This window comes from Poecilia latipinna, unplaced genomic scaffold (assembly GCF_001443285.1).
Source record: "Poecilia latipinna isolate Pla-1442-1.1 unplaced genomic scaffold, P_latipinna-1.0 Scaffold837, whole genome shotgun sequence".
NCBI lineage: Eukaryota > Metazoa > Chordata > Actinopteri > Cyprinodontiformes > Poeciliidae > Poecilia > Poecilia latipinna.
Window position 1 is genome coordinate 192,271 of NW_015113453.1, and position 21,611 is coordinate 213,881.

The window sequence follows — 21,611 nt, forward strand, 5'->3', positions numbered from 1 at the left end:
AATTGTCTATGTGTGGTTGTGACGTGACAAAATGCAAAAATATTCAAGGGGTGTAAATACTGCGATTGTGCAGTATACTTAAGTTTACAGTTTACTGTAAGTTTATCTTACAGTAAACTTGAGCTCATAGTAAACATTAGGTTTATATCTAAATTCAGCTTTTTCATCGGATGTTGATTACAATTTGGCTTTAGCCGCGTGAGGTGTGTAAAAATGCTGATGATTTACTTTCTCTTAAAAAAAAAAAAATCTTTCAGAGAGTTTGGATAAGAGGGGGGGAAAAATCAAGCCTCTGGAACGTAGATACACAATAGGAACATCCCAGATTCTCAGGACTTCAAGCTCTGTGCTGCAGCCAACCCTGGTGGAAGCTGGAGAATGGTGCAACAAGTAATTTGATAGATGGAGGAGAGGCAGTGAGGATGGTGAGCGGTGGAGCTGGGCCGCAGGCACTGCAGGCAGAAGAGCCTGGAGTGCACAAAAAAAAAATTCAAACACACCTGCTTCAGCCATTTAAGAAGGTAATTTGTGTCATGCTGCATGTGGCCTTAAGGCGTTAAATTAAGGTATTAAATATATTTTTGCATCGTTTCTGTTATCAACAGTTTCGTAATATAGGAATCAAGAGCTTCCTAGTTGTCAAAATTCTCCACAACATTTGTTAGATTGTCATATTTCAGTTTCATCTGTAGCAGCCCCTTCCTCCTCTGTTTAAACAATCGATGTTGGATGACACATGTATCATGTGAGAACTCATGAACACAAGCCCCCTCTTGTAAATTTACAGGGATCCTGTTTAGAATTCCTTGTGCGGATATTTACACTCCCACGCCTACATTGGTCTGTCCAGTAATCCTGGGTGGGGGCTGAGGGAGAAAAGGGGGGGGAGTGGTAGCTGTTTCAGTCAGTCAAGTTGCAGCGAAACCAAACAAAACACACAACGTTGAGGTGTTCAGAATAAGCTACCTCACACGAGCGCTACATAGAATGCTTTTATTTTGAAAGTACGTAGCGGAAGTACTGTGTTTCCGTGTTGAAAGATGTATCCTCCGGTCTCCATTTTGGAAAAAAAAAAAAAAAAAAAGTAAAAAAAAAGGGAAAAAACCCTCTTCCTGTAATTTACGGTAGGGGCGTGAAGAGGGTTGCGCTTAAAGCGACCAAGGGAAGTTTAGAAACAAAAATATTTGCTTTTTGTATGTTTTAAGCCGGTGTGGATTCACGTTTTTTGTGTCGATAAAAATGGGAAATTGCCACACCGTTGGACCGAACGAGGCCCTCGTTGTTTCAGGTAACGTGAACGTTTCTGTGACGCCGTGTTTTTCCTGCCTGGAGCGTCACTCTGTCGTTAAAACACTTCTTACGAGAAACTATGAAATAATATCGAAGCTTAGCAGTTAAATTATTTATATATTTTTAACCAGAAACTAATGCGTGCGTTTCTGTTGGGAAAATATGCCGAGTATTATAAAGTATATGACAACAAATTACTATCTTCGGTTTATTTTAAGTCGACAGATTCTCCTCAGTTCCCTCTAAAGGAGAAATGGCAGGTTTAATTTTCTCATGATGATTTGGATGTAATTTATAATTATTTTGTGAATAGAATGATCATATCCGCCATATTTTCGCATATGTACAGTATGTTCCCATAGCAATATTCCCGCTTTGTTTTTATGCAGTCTGGTCTGTTCAAGATGTTTAAAAAGTCCTGATTTTACCACCATGTTTATCTATATTACATCCCTACAGTATATGACTCGTAGATTTACTAATTTTTGGTTGCAGCCATTTTCCTTTATATTATTAACTTTTAGAAAGGGATACTTTGGTAAGAAAAAAAGGCAGCTATTTTATTAATACGCTATGTATACAGAAAAGTAGACTTAAGAGCAATAAATGTTGAGCATAATTGTATGTTTTCTAATGAACACTGGTGAAATATGGTGGTGCTCTCCTGAAGAAACAGAGGTAATTAAATTAGCAGGGCGGATACATACACCGCACTGCACTGACTGTCTGGTCTGCAGATCTCATGTTTCTTAAACCCCTGACTTTGGGCTCATATAGAGAGAAAAATATGTGTGCATCATGTTCACAAATGCTCATGACAATATTGAAGTCAAGCACAAAACTTGTTCTGAACAAAATGTCACAAATATGTGCACCAATCAGACAAAGATATCCACCAATATGCACTTTTCTAATTGATCTCAACTACCAATTCTGATTTTGATTGATTAGTGATTTTGATTGATTAGTTTTCCCCCCCCCCATAAGGACTATAATACAGTATTTAAGTGAAAATGTAGTAATTTTGAAGGAATTGCATTTTTGTCTAATTTGTTATCCTTATAAACATGTATTAAAGTGCATGCTGGCGGTTGACCCTTTTTATAGACTTGAAATAGAGAGAGCTTTTAGTTTTGATGCATTCAGTAAATTGGAAAACAAATGTTTTCTGTATTGTGGAAAAATTGACCAATAGTTTGGTAACCCTGTAATTTAAAGTCTGCCTTGCGCTTGTCTTAGATTCACGTATGTAAAAAAGAAAATTGTTCATAGCAAAATTGTACCGTTACGGTATAGACACCAACAGTATCGGGGAGTTTGTGATCTTTAAAACGAATATTTTAAAACCTCTGTGTTTTTTCACACTTGTGGCAGATCCACGGTTTGTTGAAACTGTAATTTGGGCTTGTTCCACAGATTTCCTTCCCCTTTAACTGAATCTGTAAGGGCCTCTTTCCTCACTCACTCACTTCAGCTTCATTGTGAAAACAAAACATTTATGAGCGGCATGAAACATTGGAGCTTAAGACCAGAGCTGAGTTACAGCATAAGCTCTGCATTTGAAACCAGGACCAGTTGATTTAGAAAATAAAAATATTTCTAACTTCTTGAAAGAAGAGGATGTGTGGTTTAATATCATATGTGTGATGTCAGTCACACTGTACATTCCACGTTATTAACCAGGAACCCTCCCTTCTCCTGTCTGTGGAATGAGTGCATTTAGGAATTTCAGCTATGCTGCTGTCTAAATCGGTATGTAGCCCATGTGTTTCTATAGATGACCTGACCAGTTGGCATTACACTTAAAATTTAAGGTCAAAGAGAGTGTCCTTGCATGTTTAAGACGACAGCTGGTTTCAATTTCTGAATTGCCTGGAAAGTTCAGATTTTTGGAAATGACCCTTTATCTTACAGTGACACTTCTCCTTGAGACATGAAATGTCATTGAGAGACAGCTGAAGATGGCTGGGTCAGTAGGCCCTGCAATTATCAGTTGTTAGGTCGTGTTTTTTGAGACTGTAAATATAGATCTCTCTTTCCTTTGCCTGCCACTTAACATGTGACAGCTGGGAATGTCGCACTAAAGAGTCCAGATTAAATCAGTCTGAAAGGCCATGACCTGTTTTGCTATTGGTACATTTCCCAACTTGAAAGATTCCACAGTTATTGTCAATGTTATCTTGATTTAGCGCCTAGTCTACAAGCTCAGGCAATCGTGGGAATGTTCGTCAAAAAACCACAAGGTGCAAGACTTTTGCAGGCTCTACTAGTGCAACCTCATATCATCAGTCGAGATGAAAAGCAAAGGCAACGTAGTTACCTTTTGTGAACTTGTGGGGTCTGTGGGTGAAACAAATAATGAAGCGCGAGACGCTCTTCTCGCGCTTCAAGAGGATGCACACAAACATCCTCTTGAGTAGCTAACTGATTCCAGTAAAAGGAAAAAGAAAAAAATCATTGATTGATTTTGTTTGGTTTTCTTTCAAAAGCACAAATGATTATTTCTGGATTAAAAATGTTCTTCTGGATTTTCGATTTTGATCGTTTTGAAGTAGCCGTCTCAAAAAAAAAAAAAAAAAAAGAGAGAACCTACCAGCTGATATAAGTATTTGGATATTTTACATGATGACAACCATGTGACTCCTGCTCAATGTGTTCTGGAAGGTGGCTGCTGTGGTTCGGATCAGAAGACGTATGTCGTGGGGGGCTGGGCTTGGGCCTGGTGGCTCATCTCTGACATCCAGAGGTAAGAACCTGTCTGCTGTGGCCGTAACAGAGACACATTTCCTAATTGTGTTGTGAGAGCAGGATGCCTGCTGGTCGACAAAACTGCCCACGTCAGAGATAAATGACGAGGAGTAACTGTATTAACCGGCTTGTTGGGTTTCAATGATGAAATCCTTTTTAGCACAGCTGTAAAAATACACTGTACTTTAATCAGGATTTAAAGCTCAGGACTGAGTCACTCTAAGCAAACATTTCTTTTGTCTATTTATTACTAGTGTCAACAAAAAAGAAGTATCCAAACAACTTTCAGTCATGTTAATATGAAACTTAGTTTATATAAATGTCTGGGAGAAGTAGTTTTATTAAAACGACCACCATTTGTCTTGTAAAATCAGATTTTTTCATCATATCTAAAAATAAGGTTTAATATCAAATGGATTTTGATTTAGTATTGGTTTATGATGATGTGCTACAAATGTTACTAAATGACATTTTCTTTTTATTAACATAAATATTTGATTATATGATTACACAATTGTTTTCCAATAACTGGATTTCTTCTCTCTTCTCTCTCATTCATGTGTTCTTTGCACATGAATGGGAGTGACCGCACGGTCAGTGACTGTTTTTATTTCCATTTTTCTAAATTTGCATAAACTCAGAGTAAAGCCAAGTGTGGTTATGCAGCAGATTGGGAGGATGAATCTACTGCTGCCGTTGTGGGTTATGAACTTGTAGTTCCTGTTAACAACGTTCTTAAGAAAAAAAAAAAAGCCTGCAGTGGAGTTGGCAAGTACACAATTTGGATTAACTACTCTGCATTTTTATTTATTTATGAAGGTTTGGTTATTATATGAAGTAAACTGCTGGTTTGATTAAGCAGATCTTTTTCTGCACTGTGTTTGCCATGATTTTGTTTTATATAAAAACCGGCTGATTTAATTGCTAAACTGTAACAGATGTTAGTAACATTTGCTGACTTTAGAGGAATCTCTGATATTTAACCAGTTTGTGAGCTTGTACTTTTTCAGTTTTAGTCATTTTCTACTTGAGTTTTTCCGCTGGAAAAGAAAGCCGCCTGCCTTGAGATGTTTAAAAACAAATAAAAAATTCTAATCTCTTTAAAGATTCCCATGAAATGTAGCCATAGTTTGATTGACTATTATTTTCCAGCAGAATGTCACTGAGAGTGTTTTTTTTTTTTTATCAGGGGTCATAACAGCATAAGTGGTTATCAGAATTATAATTCTTGTTCCCCAAAATTAATCTAAAATGCTAAATTTCAGATTAATTTTAGATTAATCAGAATTAATCTAAAATCTAAATTTTAAAATGCTAAATTTTAGATTAATTTTGCATTTTAGACCTGCTTCATTAATTGAGTGTCTCTTTAATTGTATGCACCTATGTGGCTAGCTACCAGCTTTTAGTTTAACAAACTACATGTTATCAGTAATTGACTTTTACACTGATAAAATAATTACGTAATGAAAACGAATCGCTAGAGAAATCAATCGGTCTTACAAATGAAGACAAATAACATCTGTCATAAAATCCAGAGTTTTTCATATATGTAAAAAGAGCAGCTCAACATCTTATTCCTTTAAGTGCAGCTCCACTGGAAAGACAAACTCTTAGTTTACTTTTACATATAAAAAAACAAACTTTTATTTGCTATTGAAAAATGATCTAAAATGAAAGTGACTCCATCTTCCATGTTTCTGGAGTTCCCAGTTGTAAATGGTTTTATAATTAGTTTGCCTCCCCCCTTTGTTTGTGCTTATCTAACATGCTTTGCTTTGTTTTTCATCAGCCTGTCTCAGCATTAAAACCTGAAGTCACTCGTTTCACAATAAGTGCTGCTTTTCGTCTGTGGTTGCTAGGAAACCTGAGCATAGACCAAACCTAAACAATGATGCACCATTGAAATTTAAGCAGTCCCAGAGATTCTTCACTGTCTACTTCAGCTTCTGTTTTATTTTAATGTGCATCCTGTGTGTACCATGCAACATAGACGGCATTCTACAGCAGTGGGAGCCTGACTTCCTGTTTAGATGCAGCAATTATCTTAATGCTCAAGGATTTGACTCATTGATCCAGCTGTTCTGGAAAGCACTTGTAGGTGGAGCTGCTAACAGGCTTTTATTTCCAGCTCTGACACTTTAAACAAAAAATCCAATCAAAATAGGATCAGCTAGAAATATTAAATTGGATTATTAATTCGTGATGCTCTCTTTTTCTTAATTATCAGAATGAAATCTGGTAAGAAAAAGGCAAAGTTGTGCAGTGTGTTTGTCCCCGTCTCCCTTCCCTCCTCTACTTGTCGATGGTTATTGACGTTCCTAACAACTGTTGTCCAACTTACTGTTTTGCCTATGCTATTCCCGCTGCCTGCCTGCCTGCCTGCATAGAATGTCTCTGGAGATTATGACCATCCTCTGTCGCTGTGAGAATATCGAAACCTCGGAGGGTGTTCCCCTGGCTGTGACAGGGGTGGCTCAGGTAACGCACTTGAAAAGGCCCAGAAAGGCCAAAGACAGGCAAAGGAGAATGGTGCCACTAACAAACTAACCAATAATATCTCTGATTGGCTGCAAATGGGGGGATCTGAGGAGTTCAATGCCAAAGAAAGTTGTGCTGCATTTCCTCATACGTAATCCTGAATTACATCAGAATTCGAAGGAGTCTGAATTCTGGATTAAGTGTCTTGTTGCTCTGCTGCTGGTGATCTGGAGTCCTTGGGTGAATGGTTTCACTTTTGTTCTGTTTTTTCTTTTTTTTTCTTTTTTTGTGTGTGTTATCTGTCCCTTCCGTTCATTTCCTCTCCCTGCGTACATGTCGATTTTTATTTGATATTTTTCCACATTCTTCACAGGATAACGCTTGAGATTATGACCCTGCAGCCCAAGTGTGAGGATGTAGAGACAGCGGAGGGTGTAGCTATAACTGTCACTGGGGTGGCTCAGGTAAATCATCACACTTCTCTGGGAATGCCAGATCAGGCTCCACTAATCCCTCTACCCATACCTTCCTTTCTTTGTTAGAAGAGCCAGAAATCTAAGCAGACCAGGAGTTTTATGTACACATTTCAAGATTCACTCAGACTTTGGGCTAAATTGTTTGCATGATTTTATATCATCCTAAAACAGAATGCATCGAGCTGAAATCCCCTGATTAGCTGGAGACAGTGTTGTGTTTTTTTTTTTTGTTCGTTTCAGGGCTGTAATGTTTTATTCAAAGGTAAATGATCCATAGTGAAAATATCCAACACTTTAAAGCTTACATAGGCAGCAGATTTTTGTTTCTTTTCCTTTATTCTCAATGCTTTTCTTCTACCATCTGGTAGTGATACGCTTTGCATCAATAAGCTGCCGCAAGAAAACTGAGACACAGTTTTAGTAAGTTTCTTTCACCCCAACTTGGATCCAAAGGAAAAGCATTTTTCTGACTAGAGTGTATGGCCATGAGCCAGTTTTCCATTACATGGTACGGTGTCAACTATTTTAGCTTGAAATAGGGTGAATCCAAACTAACATAAAGCAAAACTAATGCTATATTTACTCAAAATTTACCCCTTTTTTCATTTTATCATTTCTATGCTGCTATTCCATTTTTATCTTTCCATTTAACAGCTTTCAGTACAATTCATCTGCCGGTTGAATTATTCCTCTTTAGCAATGTGGTGGCGGTGGCTGTTGGGCATCGCTATGAAATGCATCAAGACAAAGGTGGTGAAATAAGTCGTCAGTAGTTCAGTGTCCAGATCTAGAACTTCAAACAACTCTTACCTCTTACCTACCTGAATTTTTAAAATTCCAACCGCATTTTGCCAAATCTGTATTTTTAGTTAAAAATAAATAAAAATTTTGGGGCTCTAGTGGCCTTTATTAGAAAGTGCTAACACAAGAAGGTAGGTAAAGAGAGAGAGAGGAAGGACATGTGGCTCAGGTCACCCGGCCGGGATTCGAACCTGCGCCGGCCACGTCAAGGACTAAGGCCTCCTAATGTGGATTGTGCTTAACTCCTGCACCACCACAAAACCCCCAAAGCAGTGGTCCCCAAAGTCGGTCCTGGAGGGCCGGCATCCTGCACGCTTTAGTTCTCTCCCTGGTAGAAGTAACAACCTTTTCATCATGTCAATGTTCTTCTTAGGCCCTCTAACGAGCCATCATTTAAACCAGGGAGAAAACTAAAACATGCAGTATGCCGGCCCTCCAGGACTAACTTTGGGGACCACTGCCCCAAAGCGTTTTGCCAAATCTGCCGTTTTATTTGCCTCTAATCCAGGGGTGGGCAATCCTGGTCCTCGAGGGCCGGTGTCCTGCAGCTCTTAATGTCTCCCTGGTCCAACACACTTGACTCCAACAGCTGCATCACCTCCTCAGTGCAGTCAGGTTCTCCAGAGTCCTCCTAATGACCTCATTATTTGACTCAGGTGTGTTGAAGTAGAGATGCATCTAAGAGTTGCAGGAGACCGGCCCTCAAATCTATATGTATACTGCTGAAAACCAACTGTGAGGCTTTAAAAGCTTTTATTTTCCTTCCATTTTTATTATTTTAGCTGACAAAACCTGCCAGGAATCCACTTATACTGTCCAGGCGTGCCCCAATCAGAATCTTTTTACAGTACAGAGATTAAATCCGATACCTCCTAAAATGCATTTAAAAACTCAGTGGGTCTAAAGTGCAGTAAGATAATGCTTCACTTTATCACCCTTAAGTGGTCCATGTTAGCACTGTGATGATGTTCTTAATTTACTCGCCTGTGACGTCCTCAGTGCTGCAGTCTCTGTTTTTCTTGGTAGCGACAGGCATTATCTGTCAAAGGGAGTTTCTTTTGTTTCTAATTAGACACATACAGCTGCTGTTGATCAAAGGCAGTTAGCCGAAATGCTGAGCTAATGCTGCTAGCATTTTTTCCTCTTGAGCAATGTTTGATAATTCTGCTCGTAAAATTTTGACTCAATTCCAGTTCATTATGTCTGGAGAAAGCTTTCAGGAAACATTTTCTCCTTTCTTACAAATGTAGCACCTTGCTTTGTACATCATAAAGTGAAATGATGTTTTAGATGCTTTTTGCAGAGCGTTCCTTTCTACATCCGTGTGGGTGTAACATGTAGAGAATGTCACATGACGCTGCAGCAGCAGGGATAGTCTCTATTGCACTATGAACATCATTGTAAAGGGTGAAAATAAAAAAATTACATCAGTTCAATGTGCAAAAATTAACTGTATATATTTGTGGGAGTGCAACTGAAGAGTATCAGCTGTTAGTCCTTTAAAAATGTCTTGATTGAAACCCCATCGATACAAACATAATACTTTTTTTCTTATATCTTTTTTAATGCATAAAGTCATGCAATAATAAGTGTTATTCAAATCCTTTTCTGTGGCTTTTTCACAAGGTGATTAAGTTCGGTAACTACGTCCTACCCCTTTGCGATTCTTATTTTTAAAATGCACATTCCCTGAATGTGAAATGTTCTCACATTCAGGGAAGTGTGTGTTTTCTCAAAAAAAAGCCTTGAGCACACTGAGAGAATAAACAGCTTATCCTGCCAACAACAAGAGGATACTGTGAGAAGCAAAGCAGGAAATCATTGTCATGTTGATCTATGAACACAGTCGAACCATACCATGTAGTGGAAAATCACGGTCAGTCTAAAGCACGAACCAGTCAGAGCTCAGAAAGCAATAAAGACGCTAAACTATATTGGATTGTAATTCAGTTTGTGTTGAGTCTTCATGTTAGACTCTCAGGTCATTCACACTTTGTTTGAAGCAGCGTCAGCCCGGACTTCTTCAGTGCCAAAGTATGTTTCTTTTTGTAAACAAAGTCAAAATCCACTATCTTTTTAAGTTCATGCTGTGACAGATTCAGCAATGCGGTGGGCACACCCTTATCTTTGTGTGTTGTAAAAAAAAAAATTAAAATCCATCCAGATCCCAGTGGCGACAGATGTACTATTGACTATCTAAAGGTAAACCCTGTCTTTAGTGTCTGAGCTTGTGAGGAACCAGTTTAACTGCTTCTGTTTAGGATCAAATTTCCTTTTTCCAAGAGCCTGTAATCCATGTCGTGACATCACTAAAGACATGTTTTTGAGATGTTCTAAGAGCCTCTCTTTAGTCCAATATGGTCAAAATAAACCACGTGGCCAAACAGGAAGAAACCCACCACTGCATTGTTTAAAACAGGATATATTACGTTAATGTGTAACTGAATTCGTACTAAAATGTTCTTTATAGCCACTCTGTTGTGCTAGATTTCTGACTTTAGAAACAGATTAAAAGATCAACTTTGTTCCAGAAGCAAAACTGTCAGCTTCCCAAGGGATTCTATTGGATTTTCTCTTTAAAATTGTGAAACACTGTTTTTCTCCAAATCATATCCTTCTTTGTTTCATTTTCCTGCTTCCCGTCTGCATGACAGAGTGGGATTATTAGTTCTCTTTTTTTAGCCAGAGTTATGACACGGTTCCCGTCTCAGTTTCCCTACTTGTAACTGACAATGACCCCACTGTCTGCTGCTAAACAACTCCTCTCACTCTCACGGTTTAACCCAGAAGCTCATCCTGGGCATCATCTGATTGGCCCAACCTAATCCAGAGCCATTGTGGCCTTTTCCATGGTAACAAGTCATATGTTCCTCCACAGCTAAACATGTCTGGACTTGAGGAGTGGCTCTCAGTAGAAGCTTTTCAAATAAAACCAGAACATAACGTTCATGTTGAGATTTCTCTTTTTTATTTTATTACAGATGTATTTTATTCAAATATTCATCTCATTGGACATTTTCACCTATAACCCAAATCAGTTTTGAAGTTCATTTTTAAGTTTGGGCACCTAGTAATATGTCAGTTTTTTAATAAGTTGGAGGAACAAAAAGATGGTGTTGCATAACAGATAGGAGGGTTTCTACCGCCATCACCCCTCACAGGTCCTTGTGTAAGCCCGAGTCGTGGCACAGCTCCCCCTGCTGTCTGTTTGCGCCGGCATGTATGTGTTGATGTGGTTGGCTTGCGGCCTCCTCTGTTCGCAGACGGTTTCCTCGGAATGACGACCATCTTTCCTCACTTTGTGTTTCCCTCGTTTCTGGAGTGGAGTGCATGTCGTAAAGCAAAACCATGTGCAGACCTCTCGCCTAAGGACCCAGCTCACTGTCTTTTATACCGTTTCAGCTCCTGTGGACTACATTATCAGGCTAAATCTTCTTAGCACTTTTTTGATGACCTTTAAATGCCTTCATTTTGTAAATCTCAGGTTAAATGCAGTTTTTTATTAGTTGACTTTTAAATGATTTACATTGTTTGCAGCTTTGTGGCCAGACTGCAGTTATTACTCAAAGGTAAAATTAAATAAGCCCTATTTAAGTGACATTTTAAATCAAATATCTGCTTGTCTTTATTGATTAGATAAGTAGATTTGGAGTAAAATGTAGCTTTACATATGATATTTTTATTATAAAGTGCTTGTAATTTAAAAATGAGTTGGATTATGATTGAGAAAGTCACAAGGACAAAGTCTGGCCATGCAGTTTGGTTTTACATATACCAAAAATGCATTAACTTTGGGGTTTCATGTGAAAATAGTTTTGAACAAACCCATTTCGATGTGGAGGAATGATATTTTGCAGCCTGCTGTCAGTTGTAAAAAGTTAAACATTTCTTTCAAAAACTCACCATTTATGCATTCATGTCACTGAAGTGAATAATGTCACCAGTTTTACCACTTTTTCTGTGATGATTCACTGCGTTCAGTCACCTGTTTTTAATACCCCAGTGATGATGTGAAAGTGAATATGGAAGGACGGTGTGTGTTTGCCCACAGACAGCAGAAAAGCTAACACGGTTTCATGCATGCCGCTCGCTCCTGGGTTTGCGGATGTGTGTGTTCAGCTGACAATCTGTGTTCGTGCTGGCACTAGGTGAAGGTGATGACGGAAAACGAACTGCTGGGTTTCGCCTGTGAACAGTTCCTGGGAAAGACCGTGATGGAGATCAAGAGCGTCATCCTGCAGACCCTGGAGGGTCACCTGCGCGCCATCCTTGGTGGGTACTTCCTGAAGCTGAGACGGCTGTTTTCTGTTTTGTTGCTGACGGTGTCTGAACCGCTTCATGTTTAGTCCTGTTTAAAACACAAACTGGATGGTGTCTTATCTGGACTTTATGCAATAAGCTAGCACAAAATCATGATTATCTCTGAAATGGATGGAATGGGATTTGTGGTTTTCAAAATGTTTCTTTTAAATAAATACATATTAAAAATGTGCAGTGTACTTTAGGGCTGAAGATGGATACATCATTAATATCAGTGTAGTAATAGTAATGATAAGATATATTGTCTGACACAATATTCAATCATTTCATTGAAGGCCGACACAGAACTACACAGCATTCTGGGGGATGTAGGCAGAGGAAAGACTGCAGGACTTTTTGGGGAGTGTGTTAATCAATGTATCGCATTAAAAGACAAAAATATCTGATGGATTGCTGTCACAAAATCTCCTTTAGGTTTTGATCTGGACACAAAATTCAAATTTAAAAAAGCAAAAATTACTTTGATTTTTTTTTTTATTAGTAGTATTTTTTGTTTGTTTTACCTGCTCAACAATAAACATTCTTTTAATGAAATCTGCATATCATTAAAGAGCCGAAACATTAAAACGACTTTGGACTTTTGAAAAACAGACAATTTCCAAATCTTTGGGATCGTCAATTGTTTTCTATTTTGTTTGGATCCATGTGGTTAAAATGTAGAAATTAATTTATAAAGCATCGTAGAGCCTATAGAGTTTATGCAAAAACGTAGAAAGATGGCAATAATCACTGACATTTTCTCTATGTATAAACTCAATACCTTCAGCGGCTCTGCAGCTCAGTAAGAAAAACAATCTTTGGTCATATTTTTTGCTAATGGAATAGTTTGGAGTTTTGAAATTTGGTTCTGTGCAGGAGTTATTGGCTGTAAGTAGCTTACCTGTAGTAGATAAAGGAGATAAATGGAGGATTCTCTGATTGAGACTCTCAACAAAGGGGATTCCAGCCAGTTATCACATTTAAGTTAAAGTGAAGGAACAATATTTTAAAATTCCTCAGCATTTTAGATTATCATTCAGTTTATTACTACCTTGAAATAATCTATTTTCTAGTGTAGATGGTTAAGTGTCCTAGTAAAAGGGTGGATAGTAAGTAAGTACATTTGATTTAAATAGCACCTTTCTCAGACAGCAGTCACAAAGTGCTTCACAGTAAAACCAAAACAAAACTGTAGAGGCAATAAGATACAAAGAAATACATTAAATCTAGGATCAGTTTTTGCTGCCAGAACATGTTTTCTGATTTAGTTTCTAGCGCAAATATAGTACAATTGAAGTAATTAAAACTAACTTACAGCTTGTTTTAAGTTTAAGGACGTTAACGATCCCTTTAATCTTCAGGTACCCTCACAGTTGAACAGATTTACCAGGACAGAGACAAGTTTGCGTCTCTGGTGAGGGAGGTGGCTGCTCCCGATGTCGGCCGAATGGGCATCGAGATCCTCAGCTTCACCATCAAGGTGTGCAGCAGGTTTATTGTTTGGTTTTGTTGAGATTTAATTCTACTTGCCATACCCATAGAATATTTTCACCACTTGCTGTTTTGCACGCCTGTGTTAATTTTCCCTGCTGACAGGATGTTTACGATAAAGTGGAATACCTGAGCTCCCTGGGGAAAACGCAGACGGCTGCAGTGCAGAGGGACGCAGACATCGGTGTGGCGGAGGCAGAGAGGGATGCAGGCATCAGGGTAAGATGAGCTTCAAGAAGAAGATGCGTTTCCCATCCGCTAATCGTCTTAATTTAGCCGTTTTTAATTTTTCTTCTTTTGCTTTCAGGAAGCCGAGTGTAAGAAACAAATGATGGACGTCAAGTTCGTCGCAGACACAAAGATGGCCGACTCCAAACGAGAGCTGGAGATGCAGAAAGCCTCCTTCAACCAGGAAGTGAACACAAAGGTATCCAGTTCGACACATTCTGCAAAATTCAAAAACAGACAAGTGAAATTCTAGATGTAGTTCCAAATAAAAAAAGATTATTCCTTGCAGAAAGCAGAGGCTCAGCTGGCGTATGAGCTGCAGGCGGCCAAGGAGCAGCAGAAGATCCGTCTGGAGGAGATCGAGATCGAGGTGGTGCAGAGGAAGAAGCAGATCACCATCGAGGAGAAGGAGATCGATCGAACCGAAAAGGAGCTCATTGCAACCGTGAGGAGACCTGCAGAGGCCGAAGCCTACAAGATGCAACAGCTGGCCGAGGGACAGAAGTACGATTCAGTTGGTTTTACACAGTCTGGAAATTAATGGAATAATTTTTTTTATCATATAAAAAACAAATTTTATATGATGTGAAACAATCATTTTTGCTTTTCTGACTGTGTTTAAAGTTGTCTTTGCTTAATCTAGGCTAATCTACACCAGTTTCTAGTGAAAATATCTTTGTACACGTAAACTAACTGGAGCCTCCCTCGAAACACTAACATACTCATTTGTACTGACACAGTTATATTTGGTTGCATGTACAGAGGTTGTTTGGCATACGGCAGAAGGCTGCCAAGTCCCTCGTGACCCATTTCTGCTTCTGGTGTCTCATCGCAGGATAAAGAGGGTGCTGACGGCGCAGGCGGAAGCTGAGAAGATCCGCTGCATTGGTGAGGCTGAAGCAGCTTCTATTGAAGCTGTGGGCAAAGCAGAGGCTGAGAAGATGAGGCTGAAGGCTGAAGCCTACCAGCAGTACGGAGAAGCTGCCAAGACGGCGCTGGTGCTGGACGCTCTACCTAAGGTCCGCGCTACACGCTTATTTACATCTGGGTTTCAGTCCGTCTTAACCCTCACCACATTTCTGTTCATGTGTTCTTTGGTCACTGCAGAAAGTCGACTTGTAAATTATATTTATTTCAATCTGTTATTTAGTATGTTTTGTTCATGTAACGTAGCCATTTCTGCTAATGTGGCATTAAATCTGAACTCCAATCAGTTCCATGTTGCATGAACAGATTGCTTTGTAAACTAACATTTAATGTAGAGATGAAGCGATTAATCGTAATCAATAGAATTTGGGAGAAATTGATTAATCGTTAACTGGAGCAGACAGACTCAAAAAAGGCCTTTTCCTGAAGAACAACATACTACAAGCAGTAATTAAGCTAAAACTGTCCAAAGATTTTACACATTTTGAAGTTTAGGTTAAGAAGGCCTTTGTCTGCAATTAAACTCTATTCCAAACTATGCCAGCTCTCACATGGCATTAATCAGTTAATCCAAAACATAATCTCCAGAATAATCAGTAACTGAATGAATGCATTTCCTGTTAACTTGGAGTGGAACATGTTGCTGTTTCTGTTCCATTCAAACGGATCCTTCTGATTCAGTCACCATCCAGTGGACGCTAGGCCAGTGCTTGAAGCTTTAATGTTTTTCTTGTGTGTTTTGCAGATCACCAGTAAGGTGGCTGCTCCTCTGGCCAAAACCAGCGAGATCGTCATCCTGAGTGGCGAAGGCAGCCGCGTGACCGGAGAGGTGAATCGACTTCTAGCTGAACTCCCCGTCTCCATCAACGCCCTCACCGGGGTAGATCTGACCAAGGTGAGTCATCCATGAGAGCTCACACGCCTTAACTCAACGTCTGTCTCAATGATTAGTCATTTATTTACCTTTTTTCTTACTGAAAGATGTTCCATTACGAGCTAAAACCATACAGGTTTGTGACCCATTTTCAAACTCAGATTTGTTTATTTTTGTATTTGATCAGATTGATCTGATTTCTGTTTTCTTATTCAAAATCACCCTGAGCATCATTCAGAATATTTCTTTCTAGCCTATGAATCTTGAACAGGTAAATGTTTACATTACAGGTTTGGAAAGTGCTTGATTTCAGTTATTGATCTGTGTGATAGAAATAATAGTTTATAGTTGAGGAATGTTTGTTAAATGTTGTTCTCGGACCAGTCAGCTGTGTGTGAGAGAGACATTTCAAAGTCTTTGTTTACCTAGACTGTAGAACACAATTCACATTAATAAGACATTGTTAATAACAGTACTGAATTATATTGAATAATAGGGAATTGTTAATTTGTCTGGTTTTTATCTCCAAAGTGCAGTGCTGGAAAAAGTTTGCAAACTTACCTTGAAACGTTCTTGATTTTTACTGTGGGAAAACGTGAATGATGGAAGAAGATCCATTTCCACCCTCCATATTTATTGCATTAATCCTTCTGATCCCACAGATCCCTCTGCTCCAGAAGATGACCGGCCCACAATGCCAAGCGGCTGTGTGATGTATGAGACAATAAGGCCTCAAGCATGAAGAGGCTTCTCAGTCAGATAATCCCTCGTTGCAACTGCCTTCAACCAGAAACACTTGACACCGACCAAGAGGTTTTTTTTTGTTTTCAGACTATTTCTAAGCGAATTTTAGTTTTGTATAGGAAAAAGAAATATTCGCATCAAGCTGTATCTTAGCTTGGTTTCAGTTCGTCCTTATCCTCCTTAGCTAAGATGCTACTGTTTATTCACTTCTACATGGTATCCAAAACAGAGCAGAGTGTGTTGCTTAAAGATCCAGAGATGTATTGTGTATTCCAGTCCAGATTAGGGGCAGATTCCTGCTGGAGTCAAAGACTTTCCAAGTCGGGCGTTGAGCCGCTGTTCCACCTCTGGAAGCTGTGCAGTGACGCAGCTGCTGCCTCTTCCTGTCTGTCGTTACAGATGAGTTCCTAACTCTGACTGATCTCTTCCTCTGAGTGTAGCTGTAAGAGGTGGATTTCTGAATCAGCTGTACGATGATCCTCACTGCAGTTTATCATGTTGCCCGTCTGTTTCCGATGTCCAGTGCCTGTTCAAACCTTCATGCACTAATTTGGATTTATGCCTGTCAAACATGGCTACAGTAAATCTGGTGTTTGTTTGTTTTTTTCTTTCACTTTTATCACTCGTTTGAACACATTTGTACCTGCGAAGCGAGAAGAAAGCCATACATAGCCTTAAAGGAGACCCTGGATCTCAGCTGGGGCTGTCGAAACCTTTTCTATTACCTCAAAACGTTAGGCTGATGTTTTATTTCTCCTCTCTGCTCGTCTTCCTTGTCCGCCCCCCCCTTTGAAGCGGCGTTCACATCATGAGTAATCACATCGTGAACCCCGCGCGCGTCCTCTTCCATCCACGCTGACAAAGCAGAAATTAAATGACACGAGTTGGAAAACAAGCATGTGATCAATTTGGCAACGCTTCACATGACATCTGTGCTTTGTTGCTCTTTTGATTGGTGGATCCGATGAATGACTGAGTTTGAGCAGCTGGACCCGTAACTATGAATTCTAGAGAAAAAGTTTTGGTATGAAGAAACGGAATATGAATCACCTCCAATCCCGTTCTTATTATTATGTCAGACCATAGCGATTGTGATATAATTTTCTGGTTTTAATACCGTAAAAATTATTAGTCAGGTTGATTTTTTTTTTTTTCCTTTTTTTTCCTGAAGGGTTGACTGATACAGAAAGGGAGGGTTGCTTGTAGTTGTTACATAATGTCAGAAATCTAAAACTTTGTAATCATCTGTGTTGTCCAGCATACTGTGAATGTTTGGCCTGCCTTTTATTATTGTCGTTTATTTTTATTTCTTAGTAAACAGCTGATAAACCACTTTGTAAGGAGCGTAACGACGACTTTCCGAGTCCGTGACCATAAACATTTTCTTACATTTTGCCTCTGAGTTTTATTTTTCATTTTTTTTCCCGTTTGTATTTTCTGTGAAGTTTTAAAACCCTTTCTTTTGTTTTTGTTTTCTAAAATGCTCTATGTGTTTTTTGTTGTTGTTTTTTTTACGCCTGAACAGATCCAGGAATCGCATTCGTCTGCTAGCTTGTCGCGTTATCGTCTGTCGTTTGTGTCGGCCAGTGCCGTTACTTTCAGCTGCTCCCAGGAAGTGAGTCATTCCGACCTGTCGGGGAGAACGGATCGCTTTCCCGTCAGTGAGATTCATTCAGAGACTCTGATGTCATTCGGCTGCACATTAAATAATTGGCAGCTCTCCCCCCTTCTTTCTCCGGGCACATTATGTTTCACAGGTTTCTAACAGTCACGCTTTTTATGTTAAAGGTTGTATAAAAAAATAAATAAATAAAAATACGTAGCTGTATTATAATCTCACCTATATTTGTCATAATTCTGAACTTTTGTGCAGCAATGACGCACATTTTCACTAAACAGAACCTCTTTGTGATACTTGTTTAAATTTAGGAAATTAGATTTCCTTAGTGCCTTTGTTAAAGTAACGAGCTCTGTGCAGATTATCACCTCAGAGACGTGACAGGATTTTTGTTAAAAATGTGCTTTCGCCTAATCTTGTAGATGAAAATGAAGTTGAATATATAGCTGAATTGTTATTAAATAAGTCTATATACATAAAAAGCTTTTATTTTGAAACTTTTGACCTCATCAGTTGTTTTGGCCATCATATTTGTGCCAAAGAATGCAAAATCATTTGACTAATCAGATGCAACTTCTTGTGACTTGGTGTAGCATTTGAGAAAGAAATAAAAACCACCAAAAACACATTTTCGACCTATGCCTTAACTCTCATCTATGTCTAGAACACGTCTGTTCTCTGTTGATGTTTTCATTCGGTTTTATTTCATGGCTTCTCATGTACCGATGGCTGTAAGGAGAAGCCACGCAGCATGGAGGATTAAGCATGTGTTCATGTTATTCTGTGTTGCCACTCTAATATAAAGTTATATCACCTTCAGTACGTCTCTGTGTTCAATTTCTCCTATGCACGTAAATAAAATGAATTGCATCATTTAGAAAATGGGCTAATAAAGCTAATATTGATCCTTCACAGGATAGCGCATTTATTTGAACCTAACAGAGCCGTCATAGCCAGTTCAGGCCAGTAGAGGTCACTGCAGGGATATTTTTTAACACTTTTCCAGCCGACGGAAGTGTAGGATGGAACCAGTAGTCTGTTATTTGAAGAGTTTCTAAGCGCGTTTTTTCCTTTTAAGTTAACTCACCAAACGGCTTATTTTGTCAGTTCTTCTTACTTTAATGTGAGTGGCGCTCAGACGATCCCCGTCAGTCTTGGACCACACTGAAATTGAATTTGAGCGCAAGCTTGGTATTTCTCAAAGTGGCATCAGCCGAAAATGAGGAAAAAATAAAATATATATATATTTTTCTGCTCAAAAACATAAAGGGAACACTCAAATAACACATCCTAGATCTGAATGAATGAAATATTCTCATTGAATACTTTGTTCTGTACAAAGTTGAATGTGCTGACAACAAAATCACACAAAAATCATCAATGGAAATCAAATTTATTAACCAATGGAGGCCTGGATTTGGAGCCACACACAAAATTAAAGTGAAATGTTCCCTTTATTTTTTTGAGCAGTATATAGATATATATATATCTATATACACACACATACTTTAAGAACTTACTCACATAATGCTTAATATCAATCCTCAAGCATTTTGAGGATTGACCAAAACCTTTGTTAGGAGTCATCTTGTTGGTGCATTATGCCGTTTTATGATTGACCATTCTTGTGATAATTGTAGCACTGAAAAAAAGGAAATCTGGTTACTTTTTGTCCGCTAAGGTAATGTAATCCAAAACAGTCGTGTCATGGTAGGAGAATAAAGCAGCTAAGTTCTGAAAATCTGGTAAACTGTTCCTCAACTTCACTTTGACCAAACTGTAAAATTAACAGTTTGTTGAGGAGCTTCTCCACCAACCAGAGTGTGCATCATTATGGATTAAAACCTTAACTCTTCAATACTTTTATTGTCAATGCACAGTAAGCGGCTCTTAACTGTGAAAGAAATTAAAAATATTCACATCTCATCCTGGTGGATGATGACAAGATCATAAAAGTACAAAATGCAAGAAGAGTCAGAAACAGGACACAAACCAACCACTGTTGGGATGTTTTATTTTTTTAGATTACATTTTTTTATTCAGCTTATTGATCCGGTATGCAGGCTAGAAATAGTTCTGAAAGTTTAGAAGCAGGACAATTTGTTCTGTCTGCCAAATGACAAAAAAGATCAAAGTTGTTGGTCGTAAATCAACATTTATTTTGAGATCCTCACAAACCAAGCTGACAAAAATTACGGCAGTTAAAACATATTTATGTAATAAGCGTTACAGCAGATTAAAAAGCTACACTTGGAAATAATTAAAAACAATAAGTTGGTTGTTGATGCTGTCTTTGTAATAAATATGAAATAAATACTGTTTTACAATATTAATTTGGGAAGAGGAAACGCTTGGGAACCGCTGACTCGGATGAGCCCTTTTTGAAATAATAATAAAAAAAATACATTTCTGTTTTCTGACAGTTTGTTTTACTCAACTGAACCTTTTTTTTAAACCAACTCAGGGATGTAAAACATAAGCGGTTTGCGTTTGTTTCATGAATATCGAAAACACCCAGAGTTCCCCTTCAGAGCAGCATTAAAATGTCCCGTCCTCCTCGCTAGTTGTATGCAGTTCTGTTCGGTCTTATCTCAGCTGATAAGAAGCTCATTTTTCAACACAAAAAAAATAAATAAAAAAATCTTCTTACTTTGCAGGACGTTTTCTAATCTGCTGTAAGAACCGTAATGAGCTGGCCTTAAGTTAATAACCTGATCTTGTGGAAGCAAACTGACGTGGGACATCAGCCCTGTGTACAGCTGCTGTTCAGACGTTACTCTGCTTGTTAATGAGATCTGTTGATGTGTCTCCAAACTCTTAATTAGTCTGTATTTAAAAAAAAAAAAAAAAGATCCAATATGAGTGTGGGAAAACGGTTTGCACCAAAAAGCTGGTTTTACATGTCTGACAGCTGCATCAGAAGTTTGATTACAACTAAATTATCACATCTTAAGTAAAATAAAACATTCTTGGCAATAAACTTCAACTATTTGTCTATTAATAACCCAGTTTTTTTTTGTTTTTTTTTTACATTTTCTCTTCCGAAGACCAAATGTAATTACTGCCGCATTCAAATCTACTTTTAATTAAATAATGTTTTCAAAGAAAGACTGACCTAAACCCTGATGTTACTGCTCAGAAATGAATGTTTTACATCTATCACGACTTCTCTTTCCAACAACAAATCTACTTGATTTGTTTAGTTAAAGTATTAACTAAACGCATGCTTAGTTTAATGCCTGCTTAGTTTAATGTTGAGTCGGTACATGTGTGTCAAACTCAAGGTCTGGGGGCCAAATCCGGCCTGCCATAGCTTAATATAAGGCCCACTAGCTTCTAAGCCTACATAAATATAACCTTCAAGGTAACAATTGTGCGTTGACACTGATATATTATTTTACCAATCAAAACAAAGCAGCTTTTATGTATTTAATGCCAAATTACATCAATGAGACAAGAAGTTCAGTGTTATTAAACTTTAAGAAGTACTTATCGATTGGAGAGACAGCTATCTATTCATATTGTAACAGTTTGTTTGTGGATTTTAATCATTATTTTCTACCACAAACGGCCGTTTGAGGATATTAATGATCTGCTACGGCCAAAAATGAAAATTAGTTTGACACCCTTTGGT

General features: G+C 38.4%; 1 protein-coding gene across 3 annotated transcripts; it reads left to right on the forward strand.

The window, feature by feature from the left end:
• The first annotated feature begins 1,071 nt into the window (after window positions 1-1,071).
• LOC106956655 (flotillin-2a) lies at window positions 1,072-17,440 on the forward strand. 3 transcript variants are annotated; one of them, XM_015047634.1, is made up of 11 exons: window positions 1,072-1,288; window positions 3,955-4,036; window positions 6,429-6,519; window positions 11,945-12,068; window positions 13,457-13,575; window positions 13,692-13,805; window positions 13,894-14,013; window positions 14,104-14,318; window positions 14,650-14,833; window positions 15,487-15,636; window positions 16,278-17,440. In XM_015047634.1, exons 1-11 carry the CDS (start codon window positions 1,240-1,242, stop codon window positions 16,326-16,328), a joined length of 1,299 nt encoding a protein of 432 aa, XP_014903120.1. In that variant the 5' UTR covers window positions 1,072-1,239; the 3' UTR covers window positions 16,329-17,440. The 3 variants fall into 3 exon arrangements, with proteins under 3 accessions (XP_014903120.1, XP_014903119.1, XP_014903121.1); XM_015047633.1 differs by lacking the exon at window positions 6,429-6,519 and adding an exon at window positions 6,893-6,983 and having other exon boundaries at window positions 1,073-1,288; XM_015047635.1 differs by lacking the exons at window positions 1,072-1,288; window positions 6,429-6,519 and having other exon boundaries at window positions 3,960-4,036.
• The last annotated feature ends 4,171 nt before the right edge of the window (window positions 17,441-21,611 follow it).